The sequence below is a fragment of the Poecilia reticulata genome, chromosome 22 (genome assembly GCF_904066995.2).
Source record: "Poecilia reticulata chromosome 22, P_reticulata-male-v2, whole genome shotgun sequence".
Lineage (NCBI taxonomy): Eukaryota > Metazoa > Chordata > Actinopteri > Cyprinodontiformes > Poeciliidae > Poecilia > Poecilia reticulata.
The window spans coordinates 3,398,535-3,415,534 of NC_088851.1; the positions used below are offsets into that span (position 1 = coordinate 3,398,535).

General features: G+C 40.5%; 2 protein-coding genes across 3 annotated transcripts in view; one reads left to right on the forward strand and one right to left on the reverse strand.

The window, feature by feature from the left end:
* The window catches only part of brf1a (BRF1 general transcription factor IIIB subunit a), a 66,909-nt gene that overhangs the window by 29,123 nt on the left and 20,786 nt on the right, over positions 1–17,000 (reverse strand). Inside the window, exons 6-7 of the mRNA XM_081603156.1 lie at positions 15,679–15,751; positions 3,288–3,437 (exon numbers count right to left, since the gene is read on the reverse strand). Of these exons, the coding sequence (XP_081459282.1) occupies positions 3,288–3,437; positions 15,679–15,751 (223 nt within the window). The remainder of the gene's footprint in view (positions 1–3,287; positions 3,438–15,678; positions 15,752–17,000) is intronic.
* Positions 90–15,140, forward strand: LOC103458136 (BTB/POZ domain-containing protein 6-B-like). Of its 2 annotated transcripts, XM_008398730.3 has the most exons (5): positions 90–207; positions 9,253–9,616; positions 11,170–11,260; positions 11,361–11,479; positions 13,557–15,140. In XM_008398730.3, exons 1-5 carry the CDS (start codon positions 177–179, stop codon positions 14,587–14,589), a joined length of 1,638 nt encoding a protein of 545 aa, XP_008396952.2. In that variant the 5' UTR covers positions 90–176; the 3' UTR covers positions 14,590–15,140. The 2 variants fall into 2 exon arrangements, with proteins under 2 accessions (XP_008396952.2, XP_008396951.2); XM_008398729.3 differs by lacking the exon at positions 90–207 and having other exon boundaries at positions 8,685–9,616.

Genomic DNA, 17,000 nt, shown 5'->3' on the forward strand with positions numbered 1-17,000 from the left:
GTTGCTATGGTAAAAATAATAGCCATTTAGCCAATCAGCATTGTTTAATTTAATGTCTTTGAGCGCTGAGAATTTTGCCCTTGATATACCAGTATGTTTTGCGTCACTATGGTGATAAAGTTCATATGGTGAATACTGCAGTCTAGGGAATCCTTGCACCAAATTCTCCTCCTTGAATGAAAATGCAGAGGATTTTACAGATGGCCGGTGAGCTACAACTCATGTTCTTCAGCGTGTTTTATTAGCTTTATTTTCCATATTGATCTGCTCTTTTCCGCTGCTTACTTTTTCTGTTCATCAGCTGGTGTCAGTTCTTTGATGATTATGAGTTATGAAAGTTGCTGTGGTTTATTTGATGCTTCTGTTGCTCTGGCTAGCATAATGCCAATGCTCATATGATAAATGTTGCTACGACTTCTGTGATTTTGCAGAGCAGATTCTTATCTCTTCAACTCCTTGGTTAATTTTATGTTTGTAGCCGTGATAGTTTCTAGAGTGTTTCAGTTGTTTCTGAAACACTCTAGTTTATTCTCTTCAGTTTTAATCACACATTTTAAAAAGTGGAACTTGTCCATTTTTGTTGTTGCTTGAAAAACTTTTTACTCACTTTCTTTCTCACATTCTGTTCATCTTCTGGGGGCTAAGCCTCCCTTGTCCTAAAAATCTAGTGACACTCCTGAAAATCATACATTGGTTTGGTATTTTACACAGTTTTGAGTCCAATTCTGCTAGCTGTTGACAAAGTAAGTTACTAAACAGACCTTGTACTTATAACTAATTTAATACTTCATGTTGTTTTGCTGTTTGAAAAATATATTGTGAAATTTTAGTCATTTTCCTACTGTTCATTTGAATCTTTATACGGGGAAGGGAAATCTATTGGTACATCAGCCCACCAAGAAGTTTATTCACCAGCCACCATTGGGTGACTGGGGGGTGTCTGTTTGAAAGAGCCATGCAGAGAGACAATTAGGCAGATGAGAGAGTTTGAGGTAAGGAGGTGAGGAGCCGCCCTGACTATGGAAACCTAAGGAGGGAGGACGTTAGGAGAGAGTGCCCACAGAGAGGAGGTGGTGGAGAGTTGCTCTGACTCAGCAAGAAGGGAGGAACTAAAGCACAGTTTACCGGAACGCTCAATAACCAGGGAAGAAGAGAAGAAGAGAAATGGAAGGCAGGTTTATCTTATGGTAAGTTACAATGTTTCACCAGCACATAGTCAGTATTATTTACCACTGATGGTGACAAACAACCTGGAGACTCCACTCTGCCTCCCGAGTCACACGAGTCGTATGAAAGTTATGAAACTGTCCTTGAAAAACAAAGCAAAATCCAAGGACCCTAAATTTCAGACAGCTAACCATCCAGTAAAGGTCTCAAGGACATTAAGGTCTCAGGCTGCATTAAGCCTTAAAGGGGCAGTATCATACATTTTCCATTTAACTATGTTAACTTCAGCTATTATAGAAATACTGTATATCTAAATTAACACTTTAAAAACATTTTTATATTACGCCTTGAAATTGGGCCTTTGTCTCTTTCAAGAGGCTCCTGCCTTCAGGAAGTTATCACAACATGGCTTCTCAGTTAACCCTTTAACAATGTTTTACATGCATTGCACTGAGAAGTAGCTTGTATAATGAGCTCAGCCGATGTGCAGTTCCACCAGGTGCTAATTGCTGCTGGCTAATCTGAAGGAGCTGATTGGCGCAGTCGCGGTGTGTGTGTGTGTGTGTGTGTGTGTGTGTGTGTGTGTGTGTGTGTGTGTGTGTGTGTGTGTGTGTGTGTGTTGGACTGCTCTGTGAGGTGGAATCTTGGAAACTGCAGCTCAGAGGAGGAGCTGCACCTCAAAGGTGAATTTTGCACAACTGAATAGTTGCCACGGGAGATTAAAGGATTTCTAAAGCATGGATGAAAGAATCAAAGCAACACTCCAGGTATTTTTTTGATGAGGGAATAACAGTGTATAACATGATGTAAAACCCAAAAACGTCGATTTTACATGATACTACCGCTTTAAGAAACAACAGCCTCTGAATGTGACCCAGTCCACCCAATCCACAATGGTTTTATACGAGTCCTGACATGATATGTTCTGGTTAATAATTTGGGTGGCAACATGGTTTTGCGGTTCCAGTTAATTGTGTGAATCAAAACTTACCATCAAAGAGTTTTTCAGTTGCCTTGTAAGTTGTAGTTATCAATAAAGAGAGATTTGCTGCCGTCACATTGTGTTACAATGCATTTAAAACCTCTGCAACTGACCTCTGGGAATGGCTAAGAGTGAAAGTGAAACTTCTTACTGTTTAAATTCAGCTAACATTTAATTGACCACTTGGAGGCAAACTGTTTTGGTTTTCCATTTAGTTTTACCGTAGTAGCTTATCAAAACCCACACACAAAATCGAGGCATGGAATCCACAATGCAACAGTTGCTTTTGAACCCACCAGCAATGACAACATAGGAAACCATGTGACAGCAGCTTTAGGATGCACAGTAACATGGAGATTTCCAGACATTTTTCATGACAAAATGTCACTTTTTCAGTCTGAATATTCTAGTGTTTTAAGACCTTTCTTACCCATAAATAGGATTAAATACAAAATATCACCACACAATTCTATCTGATATTTTCATAATCAAATATGGAACATGCACAAATTCAGAAACTGATAAACAGATGAAAAATGGACAAATGGAAGATGAAAAATGGCAGAATAATAGATGAACAATAGTTGAACAAAAAGTAAATAGATGGATGCTGAATAGAAAGGTGGATGGAAGGTTGACAAAAGCATGAATGGGTGAACAGAGAGATGAATACATTTGCTAATTACACTGAAAAATCTAGTTTCATTGCCTTGGCAGACCACACAATAACCCTGGTATCAAAAGAGCTGCTTACTTCAGGAAAACGCTGCTCAAACGGTAGCATCTTATGCTGGCACACACTGTGTGTGTTGATCCTGTCAGTGCCACTAAGAGGTGTTTAATGGATGAAATCAGCAGTAAAAAAATGACTAACAAATAAATCTCTGCTGGAGTGAGAGAGTCTCTTCTATCAGGAACACTGCTGGCCTCTGCAAAGCCGTCTGGTGACCTGTGGTTTAAGCAGCTCATTAAAGACAACTTTGTTGTTGGAGAACTAAGAGCAGAGCAGTAATTACGTTCCTCCTTTAAATGTTTCAGCTTCTGCTGCTTCATAAAGTACTCTGTTGGAGGGGGGAAAAAAGAACAACCTTTTCCACAGCAAAGAGCGTACTTCTCTATTGCTGCCTCATGTGGTTACCTGCTCCACAGAGTCCAGATGGCCGCCTTCCCGTGTGCATCCAGTCCCTCTTCATCCGCTGAACCAGTCGCAGTGCCGTCATGGAGACCTCGCGGCTCTTCTCGCCAAATTCCAGCATTTGGGTGAAACGGGGTATATAAAGGCATGGGTCTGGGTAGGAAAAAAGAAAAACTTTTTTTCAACTGGGACTTTGAAAGATTCTAATACCCTCATAAATGTTTTTGCAGTTTTTGCACACAAAAACAACAGTTTGCCACTCGTGACATATCATGATTTAAATTAATTTTACGGTTGTAACAATTCAGTGAATTATTGGAGAACCTCCATTATTAAATTTCCTGTAGACAAAGTAGAGGAATTTGCCTAGAGGAAATTCCTCGAGGCTTCGTTACACTTACCGTTTAGTACGCTCTGTTGTGTTGCGCATGCGCAAAAGTCTCACTTCCAAAAAAGAGATGTTTACAACTGATAAGTGCTATTAGCATAACATGGGCTAACCAAATGTCCTCTTTTCCCCAGACAGGTTTACTTGTCACGTTCTTTCAGTGGGATTTCATTGATTGATGAAAATGTCTGGGTTTTTGTCGTACACTGACTGGCATGATAAGATGGCCTCTCTTTATTGGACGTCCTTCGTGAACTCCTGCCTAGTGGGTGGCCCAGAGCGAACGGCGGCAAAGTGGGTGTACGTATACAGGTGGAGCGGAGACGCATGCAGGTAGACAGAACACAGCGGGCTGCTCAAGTTTAGCTTGACAGACGAATCGGAAAATAATTTTCCTACTATTCCAACAAATAGGTAGCGGAGAGCACCATGGTGTGTATAAAGCTGGAATATCCGTTTCAGTGTGTGACGTAGGACCCAAAGATCCTGTCACTAACTTGGACACAGAGCCTATAATAAGGCTGTGCAAAGTGAGAGTTTATTAATTTGACTGAAGATGAATACGTAAAGACTGGAGCATGTACAGTTTAAAAAAAAAAACTGTCTTTGTGAGACAGCTGCTTTTTATTTGTTACCTTGAATAGAATTTCAGATTTTTCTGAGCAATTATTGATACAAGTTTACCAATATTTTATTTGATTACTCGAGTAATTGTTGGAAGAAGAGATAGATTACTTGATTACTAAGCACAGTTTACAGCAGCCCTACTGAATTTAAAACACTTTTCGGAGGGTTGAGGGCCACATCAAGCCCTTAGCATCAGGAAAAAGCTGCTTTGGGTGAAAACAGGAATATGTGAAACACTACTTCCACCAAGGGAGAAGTGGAGATGGTGGAGGAGTCAATAGATCAAGGTGTTCACCTGAACAACAACAAGCTGCATATAGAGGATAAGGGCTACAACTACTGATTGTTTTAGTTATTGATAAATTATTTTGACGACTAATCAAATAAAATAGCACATTTAAGCCTTTTTCTTTAAATACATTAAAAGATGCAAATAAACTAATTGGTGCTCTGTGTATATTGTTCTTTCAAAAAACGACATTGTTTTTAATCCGTTTACTCCAGTTAATTAATCAATTACTAAATTAGTTTACAATTATTTCAATATTCGATTTATGACGGTTTGGATTCTGCATCCCCAGAATCCAAACCTGAAGAAGCAGCATTCAGCTTCTATGGACCACAAATCTGTAACAAACTTCCAGAAAACTGAGAAACAGCTGAAACACTGAGTTCCAAAAATAAATAAACAAATAAATAAATAAAGGCAAAACAATCACCTGTTTAGAGTTGCCTTCGAACCATCATCACAGGAACATTGACCAACATATTTGATGCGTATCGATTGTGATGATGGTACTTGACAAAATGTAGTTTGTTACTGATTTCACAATTGGTAACTGTATGACATTTTTATGTTTCATGATGTAAAGCATTTTGAACTGCCTTATTGCTGAAATGTGCAATACAATTAAACTTGAGCGATTTATTAATCCGATTAATTGGGTCCTCTTGAGGACATTTAGGTCCTTTTACTTTTGCCTCAAGATATCACATATCTTACATAAATCTGTTAAGAGTGCAATGTGAAAAAAAAATACAAGTGTATTCAGGTCATGTCTCACTTTATAGTTTTTTTATATATGAATTATGCAAGTGTGATACAATAAAAGCAGAAAAAAAGGGAATTTTTTTTTTTACTCTACTTTGAGAACAGCTGCTCTGGATAAAGTTATCTTTAAAGTGGATATCAACTGTGCCATGTCAAAGTAGAAAAATATAAGATTAATAAAAATCTTGACTTTCTACTTTTACAGCCAATAGCATGGCTGATGGTTAATTTGCTTGTGGGTTCTATTTACCTCCTGCCTCTGAAAGTAATGCAGCAATCACAATTTTAATGAGAAACTAAAATGAGAAGCAATCTTTTATTTCCCTCTGGCCAGAAGTAGTAGTTTGTCTCATCAAGCTATGACAGCGGACATAAATATGTTTGAATTTAACGTCTTTTCTCACAAAGGAGTGCAGTGGAAAGCTGTGTTAGTCAGCTGGTAATAAGATTGAGGCTGATTCGTTCCTCCTCATCATCATCATCATCATGTAATAATGCTACGTCTGCACCACTGCTCCACGTTTTACTGGAAAATCTAACTTAAAAACCAGGCAGATAAAAAAAAAAAGACACCAGTTTACCCTAATGCACAATCCCTTCCTCTGGACCAAATTTTACCCAGACATTATCTTAATGCCTCTAAGAAAGAGAACTTGAATTGCCCCTTTCAATCAAACCCAAGATGAGCATAAAACTTGCAATGTAGTCAAGACAACATTGGACCCTTAATTCAAAACTAAAAGTCTCTAAAACTGCAATCCATGATGTACTGGATGGATGGGGGTATGTGATTGTTGAAGGTGGTTTCCTGCAATAACTTCATGGACCTGATGTATGACTTGTTACATTTTTTCCCATCTTCTTTGCCTTAATATTGACTGATGATTAATGCTTCACTACCTGGAGCATTATAAACGGTTTGTTGGTCGGAGGTTCGCTCAGTTAGATTCCCATGTGAGACCCGCCCACCAGCTAATATTTGCATGTTTAGAGGTAACAAATTTCATGAAGAATTGGAATATTTTCCATTCTAAATTGTATTATTACTTGTTTAAATTTTAAATTATTAATTAATTATGTTTTGGTAGCACATCTGTTAGTATACAGGGCAGGACCATGAAACTATCAAGTGGTCAATTAATTCACCTTTTTTTTTTAACAAAACAAAAGCTTTAGAAAGTACAATAAATGAAGACAGAAGCAAAACTATCTGAACTCTAAAAAAAATATTGGGGGTTGTAGGATTAAAATGCTTCTGAAATTCAGTGGTGGGAAGTAACGAAGTACAAGTACGTCGTTACTGTACTTAAGTACAATTATCGTGTATCTGTACTTTACTTAAGTAGATTTAATAATGGATACTTTCTACTTTTACTCCACTACATTTTACAGTAAGTATCTGTACTTTCTACTTCACTACATTTCTACAAAACTGTCGCGTTACTCGTTACATCCAAGTCGCGTTGTGTTTTTTTTCCGTTAAAATGTGAAGTTCAGGGATTTAAGGTGGCGCCGTAAAATCCGAGCAATAACGTGACTTAGTGTCTGTTGTCACCCATCGGCTCCACCTTTACTCGCACGCGGAGCTCCAAGACATGCGCAGTGGTTTTCTCTGAGCGTCAGTAATATAATAGTACGGAAGCGCTACATAAATCATAAGATATGGCGACATGTAAAATCAGCAGCGCTTCGCTTTCACAGACGGTGGGGACTTCGTCCAATTTTTAACGTCACTTGGAAGGAAAGCTTAAAGAAAGGTAAGCTCCGTGGACGTGATGCTAGCAAAGCTAGCTGTATTGACTGAGACACATGTTGCATCTGCATGACTGACATGTCGCAGATATGGGACAACGCTGTGACCAAAGTGCAATATTGTAATATGACATTCATGGACGATCCGATTCTTCTGGACGGATCTTGACTAAGTCCTATAGTGCTGAAGCCTCACTGAGAGCCGTTCTTTGTTCTTGTAATGCTCTGTGTACACTGCAGTAGCTATTTTATTTCATTAAAATATCTTTATATTTAATTGGCGAATAAATAAAACAAGAACGTAAGAACGCAGAGCATGCTCATTGCTCTTTGTTTTCGTCACCTGTCATGGTGGCAGACGTTGCAGCAGGAGGGAGGATGATAACAGTCATGGTGCTCCTCCTGCTTGGTTACATCTTGCTTATTGGGCCTTGGACAGTGTTCATAGTTGAGCGTTGTTAATTGCAATGGTGCAGACAATTATTATTTCTGACATTGGCAATATGGGCAATCGCACAGGGCGTTATTTCTTTAGGGATGGCAGGAGACCTGTGTGTATTGTGGCACAGAGATGAAAGCAAAACAGAATGAAGAAGAGTTTGAATTGTCACTGGTTACATTTATTTCAGCTCTAAGTATTAAATATCTAGGTGTTTTTATGGGAAAGTAAATCTTTCAGATCAATTTGAGAAGCAATTTTGATAGGTGCACTAAATTTTATTGTCATGTAGCACGGGGTGCTGGTTTTGATTTGGTCTTGGGTTCAGTGGTCCAGACTACAACTCTGCTACGTGGCTCCTTGGTTCCATGTCCTCCTCTGCCAGTTGGATTTCTTTCAAAATAAATGTGTGGCAAAAAAAGTGAAGTTCATGTTATGTTAGGACAGGAGACGAGATGTTTCCATCCCTGAAATTATGATGCATAGAATCATATATCTAAGTCTAAACTATGTTACAGAGTAAACGCAATAAAAACATGCTTTATCTGTGGCATATGATCATATGATCGGTACACTTAATGATATTAGCGATTAGGTAATGCATTCAGCAAGTACTTTTACTTTTAATACTTAAGTATTTTTAAAAACCTGTACTTTTTTACTTTTACATAAGTAAAATGTAAATGTGGTACTTTGACTTTTACTTGAGTACATTTTTGTCTGTGTATTTGTACTTTTACTTAAGTAAATTTTTTGAGTACTTTCTCCACCACTGCTGAAATTACTTGGGGTGGCAGAGGGGGAGAATATTTTTTTATTTTCCTTTCTTTTGTTCTGTGCCCCTGAGAAAAAACGACCCCACCCTGACCCCCACTAAGTCTGGTCTAAATACCGGCACTGAAAGAAAGGACTAGTGGAAACAATCCAATTCTGGTTGGGCTTGGAGGATGTTTGTGTGCCCCGGGAGGCGCTGCCTCTTCCTCCGCCCCTGGTCCTTCAACTCTCTGAGGCGCCAGAGGAGAACCCGACCGCCCCCGAACCCTCCCACCCCGCCCGCCACCAGTGACGCACTCTGCGGAGGAAGCAGAGGGAGGGACTTCTGCAGTTCTTACGTTAGCGCCATGCCTTGATATGATTGGTTCTCATCGAACCTTGGGCGTCAGTGGAGATCGGGACGGAGAAAAAAACGCAGTAAAAATAGAGCAGAGACCAAAAACTCAAGACTAATACCCATTTATTTGGGATGGCCGTGGATGTGGCGTGACGTCCCGGCAGGCTGGGTGTTCGGCTGCACGGAAAAACACGGAGGACTATCCGTGAGGATTACTGCAAAGGAAAGGCGGGGGAATAAGCAGGACTGTCCGGATTACTCTCGTTGGAAAAGGGAAAACAAATGAGGGCAATTTCCAGGGAAGTGAGGATGAGCTGAACGCCAAAAAAAGGAGCTAAAGTGTTTATATGGAAGCGGATGGGGAACATTAGTCCGGACCTGGACGGATGTTTATATTCCTGGATGACGTTTTAAATGCATAAAAAAATCCCCAAATTCTCCACTCAGGACATACTAGTACAGCACGTCCCGGAAAACCGAGCCAGTAGACCGGGCATCAACACGGAGAACTGCCGTTCGTGCCGATGCCAACGGCAGACTGTAGCTTGTTCCATCATGGCCGGATCATGAGGTGTTTGACTTATCTGCTACTGCTTCCAGAAACACTGAAAAAGTCCAAGAAGCTCCCGGGGAGGCTTCCGGCATGTTATGAGATCCTGACTTTATCCCTGTCGAGCACCAAGAAGAAGCAGCAGGAGGAGGAGAAGACGACGAAGATGGCTGCGGAGTTGTTTTCTGCCGCCGGACCCAACAGCACCAACCTGGCCAACGGCACCACGGTGGCGGATGCGGAGAAGGCTAAGGAGGCGGTGTGCCTGGCGAACAGCGGCGGCGGAGGCAACGGCAACACCGGCGGCCTGAGCAGCGGCAGCGCGGCCAGCACTCCGACCAGCCAGCACAACATCAACAACAACAACGTAGATCCACCCAGCTGGCAATGCAGCCACCCCACACTCAGAGAGAGGTAGACCCCGCTGCTAAACCCGGGCTCTGAACCGAGTTCTGGGCTCCTTACTTTTGATGCAGTATTACAGTTTTAAAGCAGTGTAATAATAAAGTTTCTCTTTAAGTACTCCAGAGGTCTGCAACCTGCCAAGTGGCTCTTTGGTCCGTCCACAAAGCCCTTAAAAACTTTGTCTAAAAAAACGACAAGCAAACGTCTGAATTTTTTTAAATAGATGCAGTTTGTTTGTTTTTTTTGCTTGAAATAGTTACATTTAATTTTCACAACAGAATGACAAAGTGACAGTCTTTTTTATGCGCATCTATTTTTCTTATTAGACTAGAAACTATGTGCAAACATCATCATCTTAAATGTAGCCATGTTTTTCTTTGTATTAAAACCTAAAAATGGGAATAAAATGATTGCTCTTTAAAAATAACAGATTTCAGGTATATATATTTACCATAAATTCAAAAGGTCAGGTAATAATTGTGGCTCTAAATCTTTTATTTTTGTGGACTGGAGGTAAAAATGGTTCTTTAGATTGCAAAGGTTGCAGAACCCTGAAGTATTTAATAAAGAGACAACAGCAGGACTACCATTTTTATTATGCTCTAATAATTATGTTAGATTTGTTTATTAGGGGACTAGAGGTGATGTGGCAATGTCTACAAGAGAGACAAACAAGGTTTTGCTCGTATGTTAAAGCAAATACAAAATTAGACTTTTGAATTCTTAGCCACAGTATCTGAGTGACTACTGTGGCTAGCAAACAGCAGTCTGAGTGTAATCCTCCTAGCCTGAACTCTTAAAGGCTGCCAACGTTTACCAATCTAGCTCAAAAGAACACTACAGATCATTGTTATCAGAGCAACTTGGAAGCGTTTATGTGAAGTTTGTTTTGGATGGTAGTTTGATCAGATTCTGGATAGGGAGGGTTAGCCTTGTGATATGTGTTTGGCCATGTGACAACGAAGCAGCACAGGTTTGTGGGATGCTCAGCTAAAACAAAGAATCAATGTAGGCAGTATGGTTGATTTACACATCAAAAGAGTAGAAAAAAATATATATATATAACACATCGGCCATCATGAGTGTTAATATCGGATGTTGAAATTGGTCCAAATTTTCAAATTGGTGCATCCCTACTTTTTTTACATGGGTTTGTGTAAAACAAAGCAACAATTAATCCAACTACTGCTGAAACAATAATATTATAACATTGTTCTTTTTCAGAAGCAACAGGTGGGAAAAGTTGTGGGGTTTCTCCAAACAATGTGAAATATTTCTGTTATTTAAAGATTTACATTTAAAGACAAAAAAGGGAGTTCTTAGTTTTGATGCATTGAATAAATGAGAAATGATCAGATTTTTTTTAGTACTGGAATCTACAATCACCGATTTGCTCTTTAAAAAATGATCTGATTGGTTGGTGCATCTTTGCTTTAAATATAAGCACTTTTGAAACAGAAAGCCTCACAGTTAAATTATGCACTAACTGGCATCTGTATCTAACATGACAGCAACTGGTGTTATACAATCCTGTGTCTCACTTGTGAAACTTGGTCTTTCAGGAATGCCTTGATGTTTAACAATGAGCTGATGGCTGACATTCACTTCATCGTGGGGCCCCTGGGGGCGTCACAGAAAATACCTGCTCACAAGGTAAAACCATGTGTGTGATTCACAGCTATTTCTGTTCCTTTGTTTGCCTTTAATAATAAAAAGCCAGGTATGACTAATGCGTCTCCTGTTTTCCTCCCAGTACGTCCTGGCCGTGGGAAGCTCCGTCTTCTGCGCCATGTTTTACGGCGATTTGGCCGAGGAGGAGTCGGAAATCCATATCCCAGATGTGGAACCTGCTGCTTTTCTAATTCTGCTGAAGTAAGCCACACATGACCGAGCAGAGGCCCACATCACAAAGCGCAGTCAGCGTCACTTCAAAGAGCGTCATTACTCATCTGAACGAAGCTAGGCGGAGGCAAAACGCCAGAGGTCTGGGAGTGGAGAGCAGAGGCAGCGATTACGCTCTGGAAATGCTGGGCTTCTCTTCACGACTTAGAAATCCTCAACCATCGTTTCCCATCTTCAGATGCATATTAACAGAAGTTACATAATTTAATGTAACATAGCATATTTTTTTGCGCTCAGCTTTGAATAATAGTGTATCACCTGTTGATGTTGATTCAAAAAGTGAAACTAATTTTATAAAGACACTTGACACAGAGTGATATATTTCAAACATCTAGGCAAGAACGACCTACCCGACTACAACGTCTCTCTGTTCCCGGCTTTCTAACCATACAGTCAGACAGACATTTAAAGAGGAGCAGCAAAAGCAAATGCAATGGATTAGCAGACTACTGCATTACTGTCATGAGACAGCCATTCTGCAACACTCTTCAGTCAGAGGCCTGTTTAGATTCAATGTAATACTGACTGCTACTGCAGATCCTTTGTAGAACACTTTCAAGATACTTGGATGATGTGAGCTAGCAGAACATTTCATTTCCCTTTTTACACAGTTAAAGTAGTTTTGAATCGACTCTATTTTGGCTCATTCTGATTATCCTAATTGCTCAAGCAATAGGAAACTCGACTATTTTTCTTTTTTTTTTTTTGAAGACATTTCGCCTCTCATCCAAAAGAAAGGCAAAGGCATTTTGGATGAGAGGCGAAATGTCTTGAAGGAAAAAAAAGAAGAAGTCTAGTTTCCTTTAACTTAATCACTTAGGCTTATCATGACAATCTGGCCTAAAGTTCAGTATTTAATATACAAAGTATATTCACATAATGTCTGGCCTGAATGTTTTTTTTTTGTTATGAATAATTGCATCAGTTTGCTATTGAGGTAATGTGACACCGCTGAAACTGTAAGGAAGCCCAGGTAGCTCTAATGGCAGCTTTCAACTCGCCTGTGTTGTTGGCTCAGATGTCTCATCCTCCTCTTAGCAACACATCATGCGTTCTCTAAGGGAGTTCAGTCAGGCCACCATTTTCTAGCATCCCTTTTAGAGGACTGAACAATCAGCTTTTTCCTTGTTTGATCTTGTCTGGCTGACCCTCTGTGTGGGTGTATGAGAGGCTCGACAACTGAAAAGTCAGCAATTCTCTTCATGACAGTGTAGGAGGTCACATTTCTGTATTAATTTTTCACTCGTTTGACGTACAGTAATATGTAGATAAAAAAAAACACGGAATTTCTGGTTTTCAATAATCAAAATTATCAGCAATAACTGCTTGAAATATTTAACTTTGTTTATACTGAACGAGTTCATGATTACTTGAATAAACGTTACTATTCTATAATAATTCATTCATTTCATTTATTTAAGAAAAAGTTGGGTAGCTAAGCTAACCAAATACTAAATTTGATGCACAAGCCTATTCTTGTTTAAACATAAACTGATGAAATTAAATACAGTATGGAACATCACAGTCATTTTAAATAAATATTACTTTTGTTTACAGTAGGGTTGCACCAATATGAAAATTGGGATTGATATTGATACACATGATAATATTGCTGTTATGGCCAATAACCGATATTTACTGATATTATATACATTTTGCCACTGTTTTGAGAGCCTTGGAGAAAAAATGACCAGAAACATACAGCAACAAGATGGAAATAAATATCGGTGGTTAATAAAATACAATATATTTTATTGAACCCCAAGGAGAAGTTGCTTAATATTGGTGTAGTTTTATTTATCGAGCAGATACCAATGTTAGTTCCGATATATTGTGCATCTCTAGTTTACATTCTTTTCCTCTCAGTTACATGATTTAAACAGAATTTCAATATTGTTTGAATAGAAAAATTGGTATCCAAACTAAAAATAGTTTGTGAATTGAATCGTGACGTTCAAAGCTGGAATTGAATCACTAGACACTGAAAGATTTGCATCTTTCAGCACCTACATTTATCCTAATTTGGTGATATTTTTTCTGCTCTCAGATACCTGTACAGCGACGAGATTGACCTGGAGGCGGACACAGTGCTGGCCACTCTGTACGCCGCCAAGAAGTACATCGTCCCGGCGTTGGCCAAGGCCTGCGTCACCTTCCTGGAGACGAGCCTGGAGGCCAAGAACGCCTGCGTACTGCTCTCCCAGAGCCGGCTGTTTGAGGAGCCGGAGCTGACGCAGCGCTGCTGGGAGGTCATCGATGCCCAGGCCGAGCTGGCGCTGCGCTCGGAGGGATTCTGCGAGATTGACCTGCAGACGTTGGAAATCATCCTGCAGAGGGAGACGCTCAACACGGACGAGGTGGTGGTGTTCGACGCGGTCATGAACTGGGCTGCGGCGGAATGCAAAAGGCAGGGCCTGGGGCCCACCACGTGCAACAAGAGGAACGTCCTGGGCAAGGTGCTGTTCCTGGTGCGGATTCCCACCATGAGCGTGGAGGAGTTCGCCAACGGAGCGGCGCAGTCCGACATCCTGACCCTGAAGGAGACTCACAACGTCTTCCTGTGGTACACGGCGGCCAAGAAGCCCATGCTAGACTTCCCCCTGACGCCGAGGAAGGGCCTGTCCCCGCAGAAGTGCCACCGCTTCCAGTCGTCCGCCTACCGTAGCAACCAGTGGCGCTACCGGGGCCGATGCGACAGCATTCAGTTCGCCGTGGACAAGAGGATCTTCATCGCCGGGCTGGGGCTGTACGGGTCGAGCGGCGGCAAGGCCGAGTACGCCGTGAAGATCGAGCTGAAGAGGCAGGGGGCGACCCTGGCTCAGAACCGCACCAAGTTCGTGTCGGACGGTTCCAGCAGCACGTTCCCTGTGTGGTTCGAGCATCCCGTCCAGGTGGAGCAGGACACGTTCTACACGGTGAGCGCCGTGCTGGACGGGAACGAGCTGAGCTACTTCGGTCAGGAGGGCATGACGGAGGTGCAATGTGGGAAGGTGACTTTTCAGTTCCAGTGCTCCTCGGACAGCACCAACGGGACGGGCGTGCAGGGAGGGCAGATCCCAGAGCTGGTGTTCTACGCCTGAGCTGCTGCCGCCGCCTTCTAGCCTTCAAGCTAATGTAGCATTCAGACATTCTGTTAACGTCACATTAACTAGCCTGCGTAGTTCCTCCAGAGACTATTTTAAAAGCAACGGGAGCCGTTTTATTCTATTTAATTTAAGGTTAATATTTTTTTTTAATTTAAGTGCTGATTAAAGGTTATTTACTCTGCTGCTTGTGTCGAAGGGCTGCATCTGCTGTGGAAACCAACACTCATACTGTGCTTATGTAATCAAACCTGGAGTGAGTAGAGACTGCTTTAAGACGTAGTTTAATACAATGTTGTTCTTACAGTTATAGCAGCAATATTCCACAAGGAGCGACCTTAATGTAGGGTTCTGAGTAGACGTACAGGGAGAGACGGAAACTCTTCACTAACGGTGGCTTTGCACTTCAGAGGACAACCTCACAAACATTTTTTGTCTTTTGTAAAATACAATTCAACTGTTAGCAGCTTGATGCTGTTAAAAACTGATGTGTTCTGTCCAAGAATGCTTACACACCTCATAATAAAATGTTAAAGTTCTAACGTAAACAGATGCAAATCTTTGTGTTGTGGGGATGAAGAGGGGGTTATGGTGCCCCCTGGTTAAGGAGGAATGACCTGCAGCCTATTTTAGTGAAAAGATCGATTACTCCATCAGAACAACTGATCATCTCTGATTAAGAATATTGATGAAATGTTCATTCATCTCAGTTATTTTATTGAAACGGTAATAGAATATTATTGTAGTGAAGGATAATCAGAATATTATTGTAGTGAAGGATAATCAGCATTATGTAATATTAACATGTTAAACCTTTTACAGTAATCGTATGCATTAACAGCTTTACCTTTTATACATTTATTAAAAGAAACGTATTAAACTATCCAAATGAACAAACAATTCGGTCCCTGAAAATTTCTTGTTAGCTTTTTCCCTCCACTTCCCATTTCTGGTCTAATTTGTGCCATCTATTCTGTAACATAGACTGACGTTTGTGGTTGTGACTACATCAAGCAGTTTGAAGCTACAGTGCCTTGTAAAAAAAGATAGAATGCTAAATGAAGAGGATGAAGTGAAAATCAATACCTATAGCTGGAGCGTTGATGCAAAGTTCTTTAGCCAGCACGAGGAAGGTTTTTCCCAGCACAAAGACATTCACCTGTGAACAAACACATAAACAAGTTGTTACAAAACTGATTAGACATGTGAAAACCTGGTGCTGTTAGATCTTCCTACGTCCTTAACAAACATTTGTACAGTATCGACTAAGCCACTGAACCCGCCCAAAGCCACAGACAGACTTCTAATCTGGCTTCAGACCATTTGGTCCACCAGTTCCAGTGTTTGTGTGAAGCAGACTGGAAGCTTCCTTTGCTTCCCAGACTGGTTTAGCAATCAGATTATGCAAATGAACCAAAGTGTGAAAGCATTTCACATGAACATGACCAATTAAAAACTGAGCTCTTACAGAATTTGAGCTGCACTCTGTTACTGCACCTTTTTCCCCCAGCAGGTAGAATTTCCACATCTCAACTAGAAATCTCAATGTGCCCCATGGTCAGACTGCACACACTTCTTCCTGAATGACTGTGGACTGCTGACATTTTAGCAATGTTTAGTTTTGATCATTTTTTTAAACTTTTGATTTATACAATGACCTAAGGCCTCCTTCAGTATGAACAGAGCTCTACTTCTATAAATCTACAACAATATGACCTTTACAGACCTGAGCCAAGCATGAAACAGGAAAAATGGTTCGTCATAACGATGAACATTCTTGTCTCCAATCTTAAACATTTTAAACTTCCACTATCCAAAAAGTTTGAAGAGTTTTAGAATGTTTCAGATCTTGTTAAAATCTACGAACCATCAGAGAATTTGCTCTCTGATGGTAGCTCCCGCTCAACTACTCTTTAGGCTCCAGTTTGGTCCATGGCCTGGGAGATCACTGAGGTAGTGTTACTCTTCCATCACCTTCATTTCTCCCATGATGAAAACCATCATCGTGGTTACAGCTTCTTCTGTAATCTTCAAATGAAACAATTTTTTATGTTCAAATTCAAGATTAGGCAATGTTTCCAACACCACACAATAAAGCGATCGACTGTATCTTTGGACACAGTCCCTTGTTTTTCCCTTCCATGCTTGAAAACAGCAGTCTTCAGAGTATCTCCATCAGATGACAGGCCTGATGCATTTAATAATACCTGATGGTATTATGCAAGTTTTGGAGAGATCAATCAGCTCCACAATATCCAAAACCAGAAATAAAAAATAAATAAAAAAAACTTTCAAGAAAAATTATTTGTGGAAGAAATGAAAGAAAGCTACTGTCCCTTGCACTGAACTATTCCAGAGTACAAAATATGGCAGTCAGTCTTTGGAATGTGTATAATATTAAGGTGGCA

Excerpts from the sequence above, each read along its gene's own strand:
- LOC103458136 (XM_008398729.3), top strand. The coding sequence starts at position 9,177 with ATGCCAACGGCAGACTGTAGCTTGTTCCATCATGGCCGGATCATGAGG. Across the intron at positions 9,617-11,169 it reads CACCCCACACTCAGAGAGAG|GAATGCCTTGATGTTTAACA; the intron begins GTAGACCCCGCT and ends TTGGTCTTTCAG. Across the intron at positions 11,261-11,360 it reads AGAAAATACCTGCTCACAAG|TACGTCCTGGCCGTGGGAAG; the intron begins GTAAAACCATGT and ends TTTTCCTCCCAG.